Source organism: Geosmithia morbida (assembly GCF_012550715.1).
Source record: "Geosmithia morbida isolate 1262 chromosome Unknown scaffold_7, whole genome shotgun sequence".
NCBI lineage: Eukaryota > Fungi > Ascomycota > Sordariomycetes > Hypocreales > Bionectriaceae > Geosmithia > Geosmithia morbida.
This window is the reverse complement of record NW_023336194.1, coordinates 875,658-892,300: the sequence shown is the minus strand read 5'-3', so window position 1 is coordinate 892,300 and position 16,643 is coordinate 875,658. Positions and strand designations below refer to the sequence as shown.

The following is a 16,643-nucleotide window of genomic DNA, read 5'->3' as shown; positions in this document are numbered from 1 at the left end:
AGATGATGTATGGAAGGAGATCAAGGGAGAGAGGGAGAGAGAGACAGAGATACTGACAAATCCATCAGGGGCCGAGTGGTATTCCTGAGGTCCCCTCCTCAGGACTACCATCCCCACCAACAAGCCCCCCCCTCGCCGCACTTAACTCGTCCAACGAGCTTGCTCTCCTGCCCAAGCAGAAGAAGCGCGACAATATCCCAGGTCGCCGCCTGGGGCGACGAGGGGGGGCGGCACTGTCAATCAGGGAAGAATGTGAGAGATTCTTCTGCGAGTCCATGAAGACGGCTTTCCTTGGTGAGAGGAACCCGTCCAAGTATGGCTCCGGCCTGAACAGTGCTCAATATCAAGCGCAAAGCATGCTACCCACGCCACCGCCCGACAACCAGTTCCCGCCCACCATGCGCCGGGGCAGCGATGCCCAGTCCCTCTCGCAGCAGAGCATCAACAGCAGCTCATGTCCCGGGCCATTCAACGTCGCTACCTGGATGGAGGTCTGGGACTATGCCGGCGGCGCGAGCTTCCGTGCCTTTACTGTCGACAACGGCGAGGAGACCAGTCTCTTCGTCTTTTTCGACATTGAAGGTATTGTGGGGAGAGACCTGAAGAAGGCGTATGTGTTAACCTTGCCTTTCCTGCCCCCCTCCCCTTGCCGTCGTCCCTTTATATATATATATATATATATATAGGAAGAAGAAGAGAACTAACATGCATATCCACCAGTCTCATGGCCCTTATCGAGTTGGCCGACGGTCCCCTGGGCTGTTCCCATATCGTCGTATGCATCGACCGCCGCATACCCGCCCAAGATGCCGTCGAACTGACAAAGAGCCTCCAGTGGGTAGGTTTCGAGATGATGACCCTCGACCACTGGGCCAACGATCTCGACGTTACCAGCAAGAGATGGGTCTTCATGGGTATGGATATGTAAGAGAGAGAGGACGAGAGGACGTATGAATCCCTCCATGTCTCTTTTCTCGTCTAGCTCCCTCGATATCCTATTCACTTTCTCCTCTACTTTCAGTTTTCTTAACTTGATTTGTTCGATTTGTTTCGTTGGACACTTTTGTACCATATCATTCGCGTACGCTCTCATCTAACGCGGAAAAGCACTAAGGGGTCCTACCGCGAGTGTTCTTCGGAGGCGTCGACAGAGTCTGGTGTTTCATTATCTCCTTGTTTTTTGTCAGATTGTTTTTGTGTAGCGTCCGTGGGAGTTTGGTACTATTTAGCTGCTTAGCTAGTTAACTTGTGTTCAATACTACGAGATTGTCTAAACAGATAGACGTGTCAAAGAAGAGAAAAAAAAAATGTCATTGATCTTCATGTCTAACCTGTTCCCCTTTTATACCGTATCTTTTAACCTTTCCTTTTTAATATATCTTTTTATACCTTTTTACTAGTATTACTTGTTTGCCCTTTCAAGTATGGGAACAAACAGAAAAACTCACAGATCGCCCTCAAACTGTCGTACGACCAGGCTCTTCTCCTGGAGGTGATCCTTGACCTGCTTGACCGTGTACTCTCCACGGTGGAACATGCCGGCACCGAGGGCAGCGTCAGTGGTGGTCTGGGAAAAGACCTCGTAGAAGTGGCCCGGGTTGCCGGCGCCGCTGGAGGCGATGACGGGGATCTTGACGGCCCCCTTGACTTGGCGGATGAGCTCGAGGTCGAAACCGGAGTTTGAGCCGTCGCGGTCGATGCAGTTGAGCAGGATCTCGCCGGCGCCCATGGCTTCGACGGCCTGGGAGAGCTCGACGACGTCCATGTCGCGGGTCTCGCGGCCGCCCTTGATGGTGCAGGCGTACCAGCAGTAGGCCTCGCCCTTGGGGCCCGGGATGGCGGTGCGGATGGTGGCGTGGCGGGTGGCGTCGGTCCCGTTGGGGACGTAGACGCGCTTGGGGTCGACGCTGACGACGACGGCCTGGGCACCGTAGGCGCGCGAGATCTGCTCGATGGCGGTGTTGCCGAACAGCTTACGACCCAGGGAGTAGTACTCTTCGGCGGCGAGGACGGCGTCGGACCCGATCGACACCTTATCCGCGCCCGACTGGAAGTACATGGTGGCGATCTCCAGGGCGCTCACCTTGGTGCCGTCCGTGTCGACCGTGTCGCGGATGCCGCCGCCGATGGTGAGCGGCACGAAGACGGTGCGCGAGGCCTGGCGGAGAACCTCCAGCATGGGCAGGTCGGCCACGGGGCAGTCGCGGAAGGACGTGATGTTGAGGAACGTCACCTCGTCGGCGCCCTCCTCGTAGTACCGCCGGGCCATCTCGACGGGCTTGCCGAGGTTGCGCACGTCGTTCTTGCCCGCGGCGTCCTTCTCGCGCACGTCGTACTGGTCGCCCTTGGTGACGACCAGGTCGCCCTGGTCGTTGGTGCGCACGTCGAGGCAGGCGATGACGCGGCGGGTCAGGGCGTCCCTGAACTCGGCCGTCGAGGCCGCGGCCCCGGCCGCGGAGGCGGGCGCTAGCTTGGCGGCACCTTCGCCGGTGAGGAACGAGCGGATGGTGCGCAGCCCGGCGACGCCAGACTTCTCCGGGTGGAACTGCGTGGCGTACACGTTCCCCTTGGCCACGGCCCCGACGAACGTCTCGTCACCGTACGTGCCCGTCGCCACCGTCCAGCCCTGCGCCTCGAGCTCCCCCGGCTTGTAGGCGTCGCGGTACGTGTGCACGTAGTAGTACTTGGAGTCCGGCCCGAGGTCGTACACCTCCTTGCCACCCGTATCGGCGCTGTTCCAGCCGATGTGCGGCACCGACTTGTCTGACGAGTTGAAGCGGCCGAGCGACGACTTGATCAGCCCCATACCGGGGACCGCCGGATCCTCGTCCGATCCCTCGAACAGCGCCTGCAGGCCGACGCAGATGCCCATGAACGGCTTGCCAGAGTTGATGTGATTCTTTATTGCGGGGAGGAAGCCGGCTTGCGAAAGCTGCGACATGCAGTGGCCAAAGTGGCCGACGCCGGGGAGGATGAGTTTCTGCGCGCGCCGCAGGGCATGTCAGTCTAGGTCAGGAGAAGGGAAAGGAGAGGGTGCGGGCTTGCTAACTTCGGCCCGGGGAACATCTTCAGGAGACTTGATCCAGTCTACGTCGTATCCCAGCTTCTCAATTGCGTTGACCAGGCTTCGGACGTTGCCGGCAACATAGTCCAGTAGGTGAACGGTGGGCATGGTGGCCCTGAATGTGTTTTCTTGCGCGAGGAGGAGAGGGGCTGGTAGGAGGAAGGAGTGAGAGGAGGAGGAGGAGGAGGAGGAGGAAGGATACAAGCAGGTCTATCAGCGGGTATCAAAAGTAGTATGTAAAGAGGTATATGCTTTCCTTTCCTTCTTACAAGGACAGGCAAGGGACAAGGATGTGAGTCAAGATGAGGAGGGGCAGTTTAAACAAAAGATGATGCGCCACGGCGATAGCGGGGCAGAGCGAAGCACCGGCAAGCCTGTGACGATTCCTCTACAGGGCATCCATTGCTCTATGTACGCTGTATTACGGGTGCTGTGAGCCTGTGACTGTTCTCTGCCCCGCCTGATCCCTGTATTTGCCTGTGATGCCGTGCATTTTTGTGCCGCCCTTGACCGACCTCAACAGCGCCGCCGCAAAGGGTAATCAACCTTTGTCTTTTGAACTTTTTCTCAAAGACACATACGAATTCTCGCATATTTCATCTCCGTGGACATCCGGGCTTCGATGCCTAGCCGTTAAGGAAGGGTTCAGAATTGTGCACCTGGAAGTGACCATATCTCTATGAGTGACGCGCCCAGGTCGTCCACGGCTCGTTCCGTCGCTGCGGCCGGCGCAGATGATGAAGATGAATGGGAATATGACTATTCCACTACAGAGACAGAGGTATGGAAGAATTCTCTGATACATATATAGAGCGGGTGCGTGTGCGTGTGCGTGTGCGTGTATGTGGCTGACACAATCCTAGACCTACTATCTCACAGTAGAGCTATCATATCCAGAGTTCAAGGGCACGGCGACGCGAAATCCACACCACAGTCGGGGAGGCTACTACAAGAAGTGGCTGGAAGAGCCGAGGGGCGCGACAGAAGCGACGCCCGCACCAGCGCGGGCGCGCAGCGCCAAGCCGAATCCTAATCCACGCGGTGGCAGCATTCGAGGCGACGAGACGACGACCCCGTCTAACCCTGCCCACGCGACGTTACCTGCCGACACAGGCGACGATGACGATATGTCGGCCATTCACCCGAGTCTACGAGGAGAAGTCGGCGCGGACGCAGACGTTGATCCTGCTGTTGCTGAGACTGCTGAGGCTGCTGCTGCTGCCACCGCTGGCGACCCGGCAAACGAAAGTGAAGATGAGCAGGACGAGCCGGAGCAGGACGAGCAGGACCGGCACGGCGACGAGGACGAAGACGATCTGGAGCCGGTGTCCGACATTCAGATTCTAGACCTGCACTCGCAACACCCCGTCATATCCTACAGAGGTCACGTATTCGAGGGCGACTGGTCAGAGGTGGTGGGCACAGAGGTGATACTCGCGTCACACCACGAGGATGATCCGGCGCAGCTGCCCGCGCTGCGCCATCTCCCGGGAGGCGTGGACCTTCTGGGGGCCAGCGCGTCGCGGATCATGACGAAGCGCAAAACACTTCACCCCAAGAAGGCGGCCAAGGACTCGCTGGCTCCCATCAAGAAAGAATGGAACATCAACATCCCCGTGGGCAAGAACAAGCACGGCGAGAGGGCGCAGCAGGCCAGCTTCCTGGAGAGGCTGATTGCGCTCAAGATCAGGAGGGGCGACGAGGATAAGGTGACAGTCTACGCAAAGGACGGTGTGGGTAAGAACTTCCACGACGACCGGGATCCGGATTTTCGGCCGAGGAGGAAGCGGGTCAAGATACGACACGGCGACGGTGATGACGAGGAGGATGGCGGTGGCGCCGCTTCCTCTTCTAGGGTCCGGGGCGTATTATCCGGTCACCACAACCAGGCGCCAGGGGCGGGACTCCAGGCTGATGATGATGCAGACGTCTTGTCTGTGCCTACGCCCAGGCGGTGGTCTGACTTGGGGACAGCCAGGGGGGCAGAGGGGGAGGAAGAGGAGGACGGCAGTGTGGATGGAGACGAAGAAGATGATGATGATGGCGATGACGATGATGATGATGATGATGATGATGATGATGATGAGGATGAGGAGGAGGAGGAGGAGGAGGAGGAAGAGATTGGCCACGAAACGGACGACGATATTATCGAAGACGACGAGGATGATGGTGGTTCAGCCGATGAATTTGGCGATACTACCATGCAAGGGGGATGATGCATTGTTCCCTCGACCTCCAGCCATCACCAGTCGGGACATATAAATCACAAATGTTACCCGGCGAAACTAACATGCAGTTTAGATGCAAATCCTGCAGCGCCATGTCATCTTTTTTTTTTCAAGGGAGAGAGAGATAATACAACGAGATGGATGAGATGCCCAATGGCGCCCCATCTGCCGTGTCTGGTGTGTCACCCTGCCTTGACACGTTATGCGGCACGGGTCGTTGTCTGCATCTTAAGGGAGTCGCTTGTACTATTACTAAGACGGATCCGACAATATCATACCGCTACTATTACTACTACTACTACTACTACTACTACTACTATTCCATACTATTCCATACTGCTCGTTCAGTATTATATTAAAAAGAAGAATCACGAGTTGCAGGCTCATACGATATTTTATAGGTCACGACTTACTCGTATAGGCGAGTGGGAAGGAGGAGGGGGTTGGTAATGGACCCTGTTCCTCTATCCGTACATACGAGTACATTCCGTAGTCCCGTGACGACAGTGTCTCAAAGGTGGGGTGGGAGTACGGTGGTACCTTGGCACACGTTTGAAACCAAACGCAGCCAACGCAGTCAGCGCAGCCAACGCGATCAATATAACCAATGCAATGGTTGAAAGCTGGAATAAAATTAAGAATAAGAAATAGAGGAGAAATTGTTACTGTAATATATGCTAATGGTAGGGGTTGCTAGAATAGCTAAAAGGCCTGTGTAGCCTAATACCTGGGTACATATAATCTGTATATACTCGTGTAATATCTCGCAAAATCTGAAGAAAAAATTTACGAATTCGGATCATTGCGTTTTGTTGCAAGTGTGCGCTAAGGTGTCACGTAGGGCCGGGGGGGGGGGGGGGGGGGGGGGGGGGATGCCATGTCACGACGGGTATCCGCTACAAGACTAGGGGCCAATAGGGACGTCTCAGCCGTATCACGCAAAGGCCCTGACGCCGCTGATAGGTACATGACGACTCTCGAACCTCGGTATTGCTACCTGTACAAGTACAGATACCAGGACGTGATATCGGTAACTAACTGACAGAGAGGATACATGTACTCGTACTCGTACACAGATGTGAGGGCGGAGGGATAATAACACATCAAAAGACCGAGACAGATGTGCCGTAGGTATCACTCGTAGCCTCTCGTATTGCAGCCCCGCATGATGCCCGTGATGATGAAAGCCAGGCGTACCTTCCTGCTTGCCAGTGCTTGGTTGCTCCTGCCCTCCGTAATAGGACCCGCCGCTGCCCATCGCTCCTGCCGCCGCCGACGCACATACCGCACCTTCTGCACCTACTGCACCTGCTGCACCTGCTGCATCTACTGCCACAGCAATCGCTCAAGTTGTCGGTCATGACTCGGACCACATGTCACCTCAAGTTGTTTTTGATCCCCAACAAGTCCCGTTCATTCTTTGGCTATTGAGCCACTCTTTCTCCCCTGTATATCACTCTTCTCTGTCTATCCTCCGGTCCTCATCCTTCTCGGCATCGTCAATCGCCTCTCTTCCCTTGTCCTCTTTTCTTTTTGTGCCCCTCCCCTCTCCCCCTCACCTCCTTCCGTCGCCGCCGCCCTTCCCCACTCGGCACTTGCCGCCTTTCCCACTCTTTACCGCTCTCACATAAATCATTCGATGCAATTATGTCGCTGTAGCTGGACTATAGCATCTCGAGTTCATTTCTCTCTCTCTGTCTCTCGTTGCTACACGCCCTCGTTTCTTACCTTCCTCCCTGCATCGATCCTTTGACGTTGCCTGCGAAACTGGCCGTTACAGAAATATCTCGTTCCCGAACATTCCGGATCTACCGGTACGGATCAGCTGCATCCATTGTACGAGTACGAATATACTCGTCCGACATCGCTCATCAACAGTCTCGGCGGAGGCATCCTGCTCCAGCTCGGCTTCTTGGAGGGAGGAAGTAGAAGGTCGGCCTAGAGGAGAAGAAGAAGGGCGAGAAAAGAAGAATATGTATTGGCTGCGACGCTTCTCGTTGCTCTTAGGCCTGTTGGTGTTCGCATCATTCACGGCCTGGGCAGTACCACGCTACCTCGACCCGACAGAGCCTAACCCACAGAAGATGGCTCGCGATCGCAAATGGGTTCAGAGCAGTCCGTACTGGCTGGATCGTCAGGCATGTGCCTGGGCGAGCCTCTGCGGTCTGCATCACCTTCGCAAGGACCCGGCCCAGGGTGGCATCCTCTACCACGACGACCATGACGAGGTACGCAGTGAACTGAGGAAGCGTGCCACCAACTGGGAGGAAGGCGCTCCCCGCCTCGACACCAAGAGGAACACGAACGATAGGAGGAGGATACTCAGAGACGTCCCCGACTACGTCACCCGTTATGCGCCTCTGGTCCATCTCTACTCGGGCGAGCAGTTCTGGCCCTCGGATATCAGGGAGCATGTCGAGCACATGACCGTCTTCGTCGATGGAGAAGCCCTCAACACCACAGATGGAGAATGGAACCTCCACAACCTTCACCTCCTCAACGACAAAGGCCGACACGTCATACTTCGCAGCAATGACGACGTCGAGAGCCGTCCCGACTGGCTACACAGCCACCACAATATCCCCGAGCCCTTTGAGGAGGACCCCGGCAACATCTTTGAGAAGCCGTCGCGCATCCACGCAGGCACCAACCCCGTCAACAGGGAGCCTACTACGTGGTATGACGTCGACAAGGAGCACCCGCTGCACCGCATCGCCAACCCTCGCCGGTACGGGTCCGACACGGATCGAGCCAAGCGCCTTGCCCCACGCGGCCACAAGCCAGACGCCGACGGCTACTCCAAGGCCCCTGCCATTCTAATCGTTGTGGACAAGGGGTCCGGCATTGTCGATGCCTTTTGGTTCTTCTTTTACTCGTACAACCTCGGCCAGACGGTCCTCGGCCTCCGCTTCGGCAATCACGTCGGCGACTGGGAACACTGCATGGTGCGTTTCGAGAATGGCACGCCCCGCGGCGTCTTTTTCTCCGAGCATGAGGGCGGGCAGGCCTATGCTTGGGAGGCCGTCGAGAAGTCGGACAATGACCGACCCATCATCTACTCGGCCATTGGTTCCCACGCCATGTACCCGCTCCCGGGTCCTCACCCTTACATTATCCCCTTTGGCCTCTTGAAGGACGTGACAGACAAGGGGCCTCTCTGGGACCCCAGTCTGAATCGGTACGCCTACCACTACGACTACGCCCACGATAAGCCGGTCCCCATCCACGACGACGATGACGAGGTCGGGGACGAGGTCGGGGACGGGGTCGGGGACGAGGTCGGGGACGGGGTCGGGGACGGGGTCGGGGACGGGGCTGATGGTCCAGAGATTGCCAACTCCAACACGTACCTCGACAGTTTGGTCCCGGCCGCCGAGAATCCCAAGGCACCTACGGCGTGGTTCCACTTTGACGGACGCTGGGGCGACGAGCTCTACTCGCTGGCAGACCCGCGTCAATGGCGTCTGTTTGGCCAGTACCACTATGTTACAGGGCCTGATGGGCCTAGATTCAAGACTCTGAATCGGTCTAAGCTGTGCCAGGTGGACAGCTGTCGTATAACATATGAGCTTGATCCGCACGGGAAGTGGTATTAGCCTTTTTTCCCTCTTTTTTTCCCGACTACTGCATTTCCGCCCAACACATTCCTTCGTATGCACATTGCGTTCGATGTACAAGAAGGTGCTCCTATCCCCAATACGCTTAGAGACGACATGATTTGATCCATGAAGAATTTCCAGGGAGGCTGTCATTCCTTACAAGGGAGTACATACGGCGTTCTCTTCTCTCTCATACTCGGTACTGTTTACTTGCTTCTTACGTTTTGCTTTCTGCTTTCCTTTTTTTTGTCTTCCCATCTACACATTTTCTGTTCATTAGACAACACAGATTTACGTCAACTTTGCGTTTCCTTGTTTGAGGAGGGATGCAAAACAGATATTGATACCCCCGGCTCTCAAACTTGGACGGATTAGATTGGAGTTTTTTCTTCTTCTCTTCTTTCTCCTCCCTGCCCATGAATATATGTTTTTTGTTTATGCTTGATGTTTGGTGTTTGATACTCTCTGATGCTTGATACTTGATGCTCAATATCCTTGTACAATCATGCCAAGTAGAATTTGTATTGAAAACGACAACTACATAGTACTCATATCCGCCCTCGTAATATATTCCATCCAAGGCATCCATTCCATCCGCTTCCGTCCATTGATGCCATCATTCTACCGTGCTTCGCTTCTGAGCCAAATAATCTTGTACCCGAAAAATATAGACGGAAAGAAATCCAAGACGCCATTAATAAGAGTGGTGGTTGACCGGTACATGTGAGAAAGGGGAGGGGAGGGTTATATAACATGGGAGATGGGTATGTGTATGCGTGTGTGTGTGTGTGTGTGTGTGTGCGTGTGTGTGTGTGTGTGTGTGCGTGTGTATTCGAACAAGAGTATATATGAGTGCAAGAGTAGACAAGTGTGTACTTCACTCATCCTCGTGAATTTGAAAACCAGCAGGCCAACAACCGCTGTGGGAAGGATACTCGGACGGCAAGCTACTCGCGTCGCTCTCGTCAGGATCGACGTTCTCCCCATCAGACATCTCTTCTGCCCCCTGACCATCTTGCTGCTGCAGTTCCTCGATGCCGGGCCACGGCTCGTCCTCTGGGAGCTGCCTATCGCGTAGAGATTCGGTTTGCCGCCGCTGCCGCTGTTGCTGCTGCTGTTGTTGTTGTTGCAGGAGGAGCATACCGTGATCATCATCGTTGTTGCCGAGGGACATGTCTGAGGAAGAGGATGAAGGTTCGGAATAGTAGTCGCATTCCTCGTAGATTTCAATGTCGTGCAGCTCATCCATATCGGGCATGTACTCCCCCGGTACGGGGGCTTCGCTGCCAGCCCTGATGAGACGGAGCTCCTGCAGAGGGGCAGCGGCGTTGCTGTGCGGTGTCGCGTAGGCGAATGGTGTCGTGCCCCGCTGGTGTCCCTGCCGCCCGCCGGAGAGCATGGGTGCGGGGCTGGGTGTGGCCGTCATGCGTGGGGTGAAGGCCGGGTAGCTGGGTGATCGGGTCTGACGGCGGGTCCGTAGGGCGGCGAGCTGCGACATGCTGGGCGACGATTGGCGGCTTCGTCTGGTTCCCGCAGCGCCCGCCGTGCCTCTCTCGTAGGAGACGACGCGACGCCGCGTCAGGGCTGGAGACGGGTGACGGAACCCGACGGCAGAGCTGGGCATCGGACTGTGGCGCATAGACGATGTGCGCTGGTGACGGAGGGGGGCGGCCGCCAGGACCACGGGGCTCGACGACCGGCGGCCGAGACTGCCGCTGCGACTGCCGAGGAAGGAGGTGTGTCGCAGGGAGGGGGATGATGTCGTCGCCCGTCGTTGGAGGAGGTTGACGGCCGCGGTGCTATGTGTCTCGTCGAGCTGTGCGTCTCGGGCCCAGCACGTCTCGAGGGCATCCGCCTCGAGAACCTCGGCGTTCTGGTGGTCCAGGTGTACGCGATTCAGCTCCCGGATGCGCTGCCACGTCCACCCGCTCTCGTAGGCATTCCAGTCCTGCAGGTATGCGTCCGGATGGGTGATGTACAGCCTCGAAACGGCCGTCTTCCTCTTCATCATGACGGAGCTCAGGAACTCGACGTTCCAGCTCGTCGGGTTGAGCATCTCGGCCGGGCTGAGGAGCCGAAGGCGCGAGTCCTTGTGCACCTTGCGCAGGGGAACCCACATGGACTGCAGGCCCGTGTACCGCCGCGAGAGACGTGCGCGGTCGCCGCCCGACTTCTGCGAGGCCGCGTTACTACTGATCATCTGACGCCACACGTCGCCAAACGCAGCGATCATGGCCTGCTGAACGCTCCTTGCGTCAGGGCCACGCACCACTACGTTGCGTACGAGTCCACGGCTGCGTAGACGGGAACCAGCAGGACTGGTCTCCGAGTAGGCCCGCGGGAGAAGCCAGTCTGCATCGTGGTGCGGCCTGGTCCACTCGTCGTACACGGGGGACGAGGAAAGGGTCGGGGTGCTCGCGCAGAACGTCATGGGAGGGACCTGCGTCCACTCGTCGGACCCGGCAGCCGAGTCGGGCTTGAACTGGTCGAGGACCTGCCACAGCTTCTTGAGAGGAAAGGGCAGGAAGACAACCTCGATCTCCCACGGGTGAGTGGGCGTGGCCAGGTGGTACTGCATGGAGGCGACGGTATCGCTGAGGGTTTGGACCTCGCTGCGAAGCTCCTGCGAGTGAGTAGGGCGGTTGGTGCTGGCCGTGGTGGAGAAGGATGCCACGCTCTGTGTTGCAGCATCGTCCTGCTTCTCTGCCGTCATACGGGCCAGCATAGCTCCGTGTTCGTGGTTGGTCTTTTCCACCTCGTCCATGCGGGCCTCCATGTCTGTCATGCGCAGATCTCCATGATCATGCCTCTCATCGCACTCTTCGTGACCGCCGCCACGGAACGAGGACGACGTCGTCTCGAGGCGGCCTATGCGCTGCTCGTGCCCGGCAACGGTGTCAGACATGCTGTTGAACTCTTCGCGGGACACTCCCAGCTCCTCAGCTCGAGGCTCCGGTTGGGTATCATCCTGCGCAGTGGCGGGCATGCTGGCAAGTTGCCGCCCGGAGGTGACGGTTTCAGGAGAGGCAGCATGCACCGGTGACGGTTTGGGGATGGTCAGCGTGTTCAGTCCCTTACCCGCAAAGGGCCTTTGATATCGGACCCGGGCAGAGGAGGTCGTCGACGTGGCCTGCGAGGGTGGACGGCCGGGTGAAGGGGCCAGGCCAGGCTTGTAATGAAAAAAAGACGCCTGAGACAGCGGGGTGTTGCCCCAGGGGAGCGTGTCGGGGAGGGACGATGCATGCTGCGGTATCTGGCGCTGTGATTGCTGTTGGGAGGAGCCATAGGGCAGTCCGGAGGCTGTGTCATGCTGGGTAGGCACGCCGGGAAGATCACTGTACTCGTGGATAAAGGAGAGAGCGTCGTCAATGGGGTATATAGGAGGATAAGACGACGATGCAGAGGCCGGGGCGGTCGTGAGGGGAGGAGGCATCTGGAGTGACAGGTCGACGACGGGGCTGAGCGGCGGACGTGGAGCAGACCGGGGTCTCTCATTCTCTTGGCCGAGACCAGAGTGGGGGGTCACGACGAGGCCTCCTCCCGTGGCATCATCAAGATGAAAGCAGGCGTGATGGCCGCACATGCAGGAACCACCGTCGTCGCCGTCAGAAGTAAGCGCAGCAGGACGCGCCCAGAAACGCTGACAGCCGCACCTAGGACCGTTGGGACCAGCGCTCATGTCACCATAGTTGCACGGCCCCCCAGGCAGGGAGAAGGTCCTAGGCGGACGCCGCGGCGGCGGCAGGCGGTTGTTGTCATTGTCGCCGCCGCCGCCGCCGCCGCCGCCGCCGTCGTCGTCGTCGTCGTTGTTGTTGTTGCTGTTCAGGGACGACGTCGCGTCATTGTAGATGTTGAACAGAGGCAGGCCGGCATTGCTGATGCGGAATGGATTCGCGGCCATTTGGGGCGGGTCGGAGTGCGCCCATTGATGGGGCCAACTGGGATATCGAGGTGTCGGCCCTCAGGTCCTCGAGAAAGAGAGGTGATATGAGACGAAGGCGGTGATTGCGACGATGATTATGGAGAGACAGCGCCCAGTTGCATGGGTCTAGAGGTGACTTGGAGGATGGAGGAGCACCATGTCGAGATGAGAGGGGTTGATGTTGTCGAGTATTATATCGAGGGAGGCGGGACGTGACGCGCGCGCGGGGCGGGGGTTTATATATGCGTTGATTGCGAGGACGTGATTTTGCGAGGACGTGATTTCCCGGCTACGGATGCAAGAGAACAAGACTGGAGAGTTGATGGAGAGAGGGGATGATAAGCCACGACCTTGAGGATTCGTAGGCGCGGCCACTGATTACAGTGCGAAGATGGCGTTGGAGCATAAGAAGTGACGGCGTCCGTCGCGGCCAGGGCGTAAGAGGTTACACGGTACATGGTTTTAAGTACTCGTACCAGCGCTACGGAATGCCTCGCAAGTACGGAGTAGACCGGCCACCATGCCAATACAACTGTGGGGCGTTTACGGATTGATAGAGGATGTACGGGCAGCAATAGACGATCGTACGGATACTCTATGTGGACAATATCGAGATGGATATATCTACATGTAGGTTGGCTCATCCAATCAAGGTAACTTGTCCAAGTGACTCGGCCATACACAGCTGCAGTGCCGTGCTTACAGTCAAGTGTTGTATGCTAGTTGGGATTGCATCACCGTGAGAGATGGATTGGTGGTGTGCGTGCAGAGCGTGCCATACGTGGATGATGCCGCGGCGATGCAGCACGAGTGACGCATACGGATGACTCGACGGGTGGCGGCAGTGAAATGATGATCATGGCATATATATATATGTATATATATATATATATATATGTGTGTGTGTGTGTGTGTGTGTGTGTGTGAGGCAGATCAGAGATCAGAGCAGGCCATGTACATCTCGTAAACATCATCAATTGCGTTCCATTAACATCGTCTATTGAATCTATCAAGAATGTATTGTTCGTCCGTCTGCTGACTTCTTCCAAGACCAATTACCCAGGATAACACATGACAAGAGAGATGACAGTAAGCCAAACATACCGAATAAAACAGATGAGATGGTAGAAGGAGWMGAAGAAGTSCKKCATGCCAAGTCGTGAATTGCAGCAGCAAAAAAAAAAAAAAAAAAAAAAAAAAAAAAAAAAAAAAAAAAMATGATGAAGAATAAGATAAAGAAGAGATTGGTCATGCCAGATGGCCATGCCACATGCTATAGTAATACACCCAGACCTAAACCTCGCCCCAACTCCCCATGGGCCCGTTCGATGCAATCACCGACCCCGTGCCTCGTGAGCCGCCTATATCCCAGTAGTGCCTGGACGACACGCTGCTCCTCCTGGTGGACCGTCGCGTGCTCTGGCTGGCGCAGCTGCTGTGATGCCTCATGACGGCCACGGGGCTGCTGCTGGGCCCCACAGTCGGGGCCGTCGCCCTGAACGCGCGCCTGTGGTGGTCTGCCGTGCGGGAGCGGGAAATGAGCGGGTGGTGCTGGCGGACGCGGGCTGCCTTGGCTGCCGTGTCCTGGGATGTCGATGCCGCGAGGGATCCCGTGCCGTTTCCTGCTAGAGGTGCTTGCAGCGCCGAGGGGGACGGCGGCAGCGACGGCTCATTGTTGCTGCTGCCGGCCGTGAAGCGGGACCGGATGTACCTAAACACGAGCTTGATATCTAGATCGCGCTCCCACTCTTCCTTGGTGAACGTGTCGCCGTCGCCAGCCATGGTGGCGATTGAGGGCTTGTCCGAGGAAGTCGCCGTGGGACGCGTGGCCTGCTTGATCGTAGGCTGGAACTGGGGCATCGCCGGCGTCTGCTGGCTGCCGTCTCCGATCGTCGTGGCGGGTGCGCTGCCCGTCTCCGGGATCACGGGTAGACCCGCGTACGGAAGAGGCATCTGCTGCACCTTGGTGTATGTCGAGAAGGCGCCGGGGTGGTGGTGCGAGAGCTGATTGACCAGCAGGCCGAGCTCGCGGGACACGCGCTCCAGGACCGCCGTCTGCCAAGGCTCGTCTCGGTTGGTGGCCGTGGCTGCCGACGACATATGCGACGCCCGCGGTGTGGTCGACAGCTTCTCCTCATCGGCATCCTCGGGCATCGCCTCGCCAACCAGGAGGGACAGCATGCGGTCGTCGATACCCAATATGTCCTTGATCACAGTCTGGGCAAACTTGGCGAGCAGGCCGGGCTCCGTAGATGGCACGTCCGCATCCTCGTCATGCCACGTCAGATCGTCCATGTCCTCCCCCGTCGACGACTGCGGTTGCTGCTTCGCCGAGACAGACGGCGTGCGCAGGACAGCATGCACATGGCCCGCCGACCCCATAGAGGAGCGTCTCCGCCTCCGTGTCTCGCGCTGGATCTCCTCGAGCAGCACGCGGCTGTGTTCCAGGCGCCACGCCTCGATGCGCTGCCTCCTCTGCGCCTCCCTCGCCTGCTCGCTCTCCCACTCGGTCTGGATGCGATCCAGGCTCTCTCTCCTGTGCTGTGTCCTGCGTGGGTTGAACTTTTCAAATCGGTAGATCTGGTCCTGGGCTTCTGTTCCGGATGTGGGATGCTGCAGGTGGAACGATCCAAGCCCGTCGTGGGAGGGGAATACGGCAGTTGGGAAGGATTGGGTGCCGCCAGGCTGCTGTTGCGATGACGAGTCCCTCCTAGGCAACGACCTAAAGGACGGGAGATGGCTGTCGAGGCTGTCCAGCTCGGCATCCTCGTCGCCGAGATCATCCCCGATGGCCGAGGTCGTGACGGCAGATATGCTCACATCTCCTCCATCATGTATGTCTGATCTGGCACCCTGGGCACTACCGGGGTCGCCAAGTCGCGAGCGACCAGGCGTCTTGAGGCTCGGAGGCGCAACAGCGCTGGAGGGAGAACCGCTGAGTTCCGACTCGGTATAGTGGTCGTCGACGCTGGTGGGGGAGAAGAGGACCCATGATGTCTGAGACTGGTCGAGCTGGTTCTGGTCTTGGAGGTGGGATTGCTGTGGTTGAGGGCTGGCTGGTTCGCGGTCCTCTGCCGCTGGAGGCCGCACAGGCCGCTGTATCGGCCGACGTGGTTGATGGAAGGCCATGGTGAAAGGCTTTCTCTTTTTTTTTCTTGTATCTGATAAATATTTCTCTGTTAGGCGGGTTGATGGAGGAGAAGCACAGAGTGCGATAAAGTAGAGAGAGAAAGAGAGAGACAGAAAGTGTGATTAGACGCCTCTGGTCTGCTGATAACAGACAGATGACGCTATGGGGAGTGGGGCACCTGGACACCAGAGGTTCGGCACTGATACACCTCCAGCATTCGCGGTTGACGAGAGGAATAAAAAATGAAGGGGGAGATGGAGGAGATGAAGATGGGACAAGCTAGTTTTGTCTGACTTGTCCCGTGGATGATGGGTAAGAGGAGGGAGAGAAAGAGAAAGACGAGGTCGGACCTTTGTTGGGAGTTAAATGGGGGGGGGAAGAGTCAGTGCTAGAGGCTAGAGTGCAAGTCCCTGCGTGTCTTGGGCCCTGGGCCTCTGGTAGTGCCTTGTACTCGCAGTGGTCCGTTAGCCTATCGGCTACAGCGAAGGGACCTGGACTCTTGGGCGTCATCCAGCGGGAAGGATCAGCCACTAGCTGTCCACGGGTGAGATAGATGGTGGGGGTACAGTGATACACGCAAGAGTGGTAAGACCCGAGACTCTGATCGTGTGTCGGATGTACATGACGGGCAGAGTCTATGATGAAGAGAGAGAGAACATGTTGTTCAGCATTATACTCCCAGAATATCGACTTTCCCGCC

The 16,643-nt window shown here is 57.3% G+C and overlaps 6 protein-coding genes across 6 annotated transcripts in view; 3 read left to right on the top strand and 3 right to left on the bottom strand.

Moving 5' to 3' along the window:
• The window catches only part of GMORB2_7113 (Ornithine decarboxylase antizyme), a gene marked incomplete at both ends in the record, with an annotated part of 1,199 nt that extends 271 nt beyond the window's left edge, over positions 1–928 (top strand). The window contains 2 exons of the mRNA XM_035469078.1: positions 103–610; positions 721–928. Coding sequence (XP_035321458.1) covers positions 103–610; positions 721–928 — 716 coding nt within the window. The remainder of the gene's footprint in view (positions 1–102; positions 611–720) is intronic.
• Positions 929–1,444: 516 nt separating this feature from the next.
• Positions 1,445–3,172, bottom strand: GMORB2_7112 (imidazole glycerol-phosphate synthase; the record flags this gene model as incomplete). Its single annotated transcript, XM_035469077.1, has 2 exons — positions 1,445–2,980; positions 3,050–3,172. The coding sequence occupies 2 exons, from the start codon at positions 3,170–3,172 to the stop codon at positions 1,445–1,447; spliced, it is 1,659 nt and encodes a 552-aa protein (XP_035321457.1).
• Positions 3,173–3,743: 571 nt separating this feature from the next.
• On the top strand, positions 3,744–5,280 carry GMORB2_7111 (Pfam:TFIIIC subunit; the record flags this gene model as incomplete). Its single annotated transcript, XM_035469076.1, has 3 exons — positions 3,744–3,845; positions 3,928–4,105; positions 4,376–5,280. 3 exons carry the CDS (start codon positions 3,744–3,746, stop codon positions 5,278–5,280), a joined length of 1,185 nt encoding a protein of 394 aa, XP_035321456.1.
• A 2,096-nt stretch (positions 5,281–7,376) lies between these two features.
• On the top strand, positions 7,377–8,888 carry GMORB2_7110 (Plant protein of unknown function (DUF946); the record flags this gene model as incomplete). The annotated part of the gene is made up of 1 exon (XM_035469075.1): positions 7,377–8,888. The coding sequence occupies one exon, from the start codon at positions 7,377–7,379 to the stop codon at positions 8,886–8,888; it is 1,512 nt and encodes a 503-aa protein (XP_035321455.1).
• An 880-nt stretch (positions 8,889–9,768) lies between these two features.
• GMORB2_7109 (uncharacterized protein) lies at positions 9,769–12,792 on the bottom strand (the record flags this gene model as incomplete). The annotated part of the gene is made up of 1 exon (XM_035469074.1): positions 9,769–12,792. One exon carries the CDS (start codon positions 12,790–12,792, stop codon positions 9,769–9,771), a length of 3,024 nt encoding a protein of 1,007 aa, XP_035321454.1.
• A 1,314-nt stretch (positions 12,793–14,106) lies between these two features.
• Positions 14,107–15,942, bottom strand: GMORB2_7108 (uncharacterized protein; the record flags this gene model as incomplete). Its single annotated transcript, XM_035469073.1, has 1 exon — positions 14,107–15,942. One exon carries the CDS (start codon positions 15,940–15,942, stop codon positions 14,107–14,109), a length of 1,836 nt encoding a protein of 611 aa, XP_035321453.1.
• Positions 15,943–16,643: the final 701 nt, after the last annotated feature.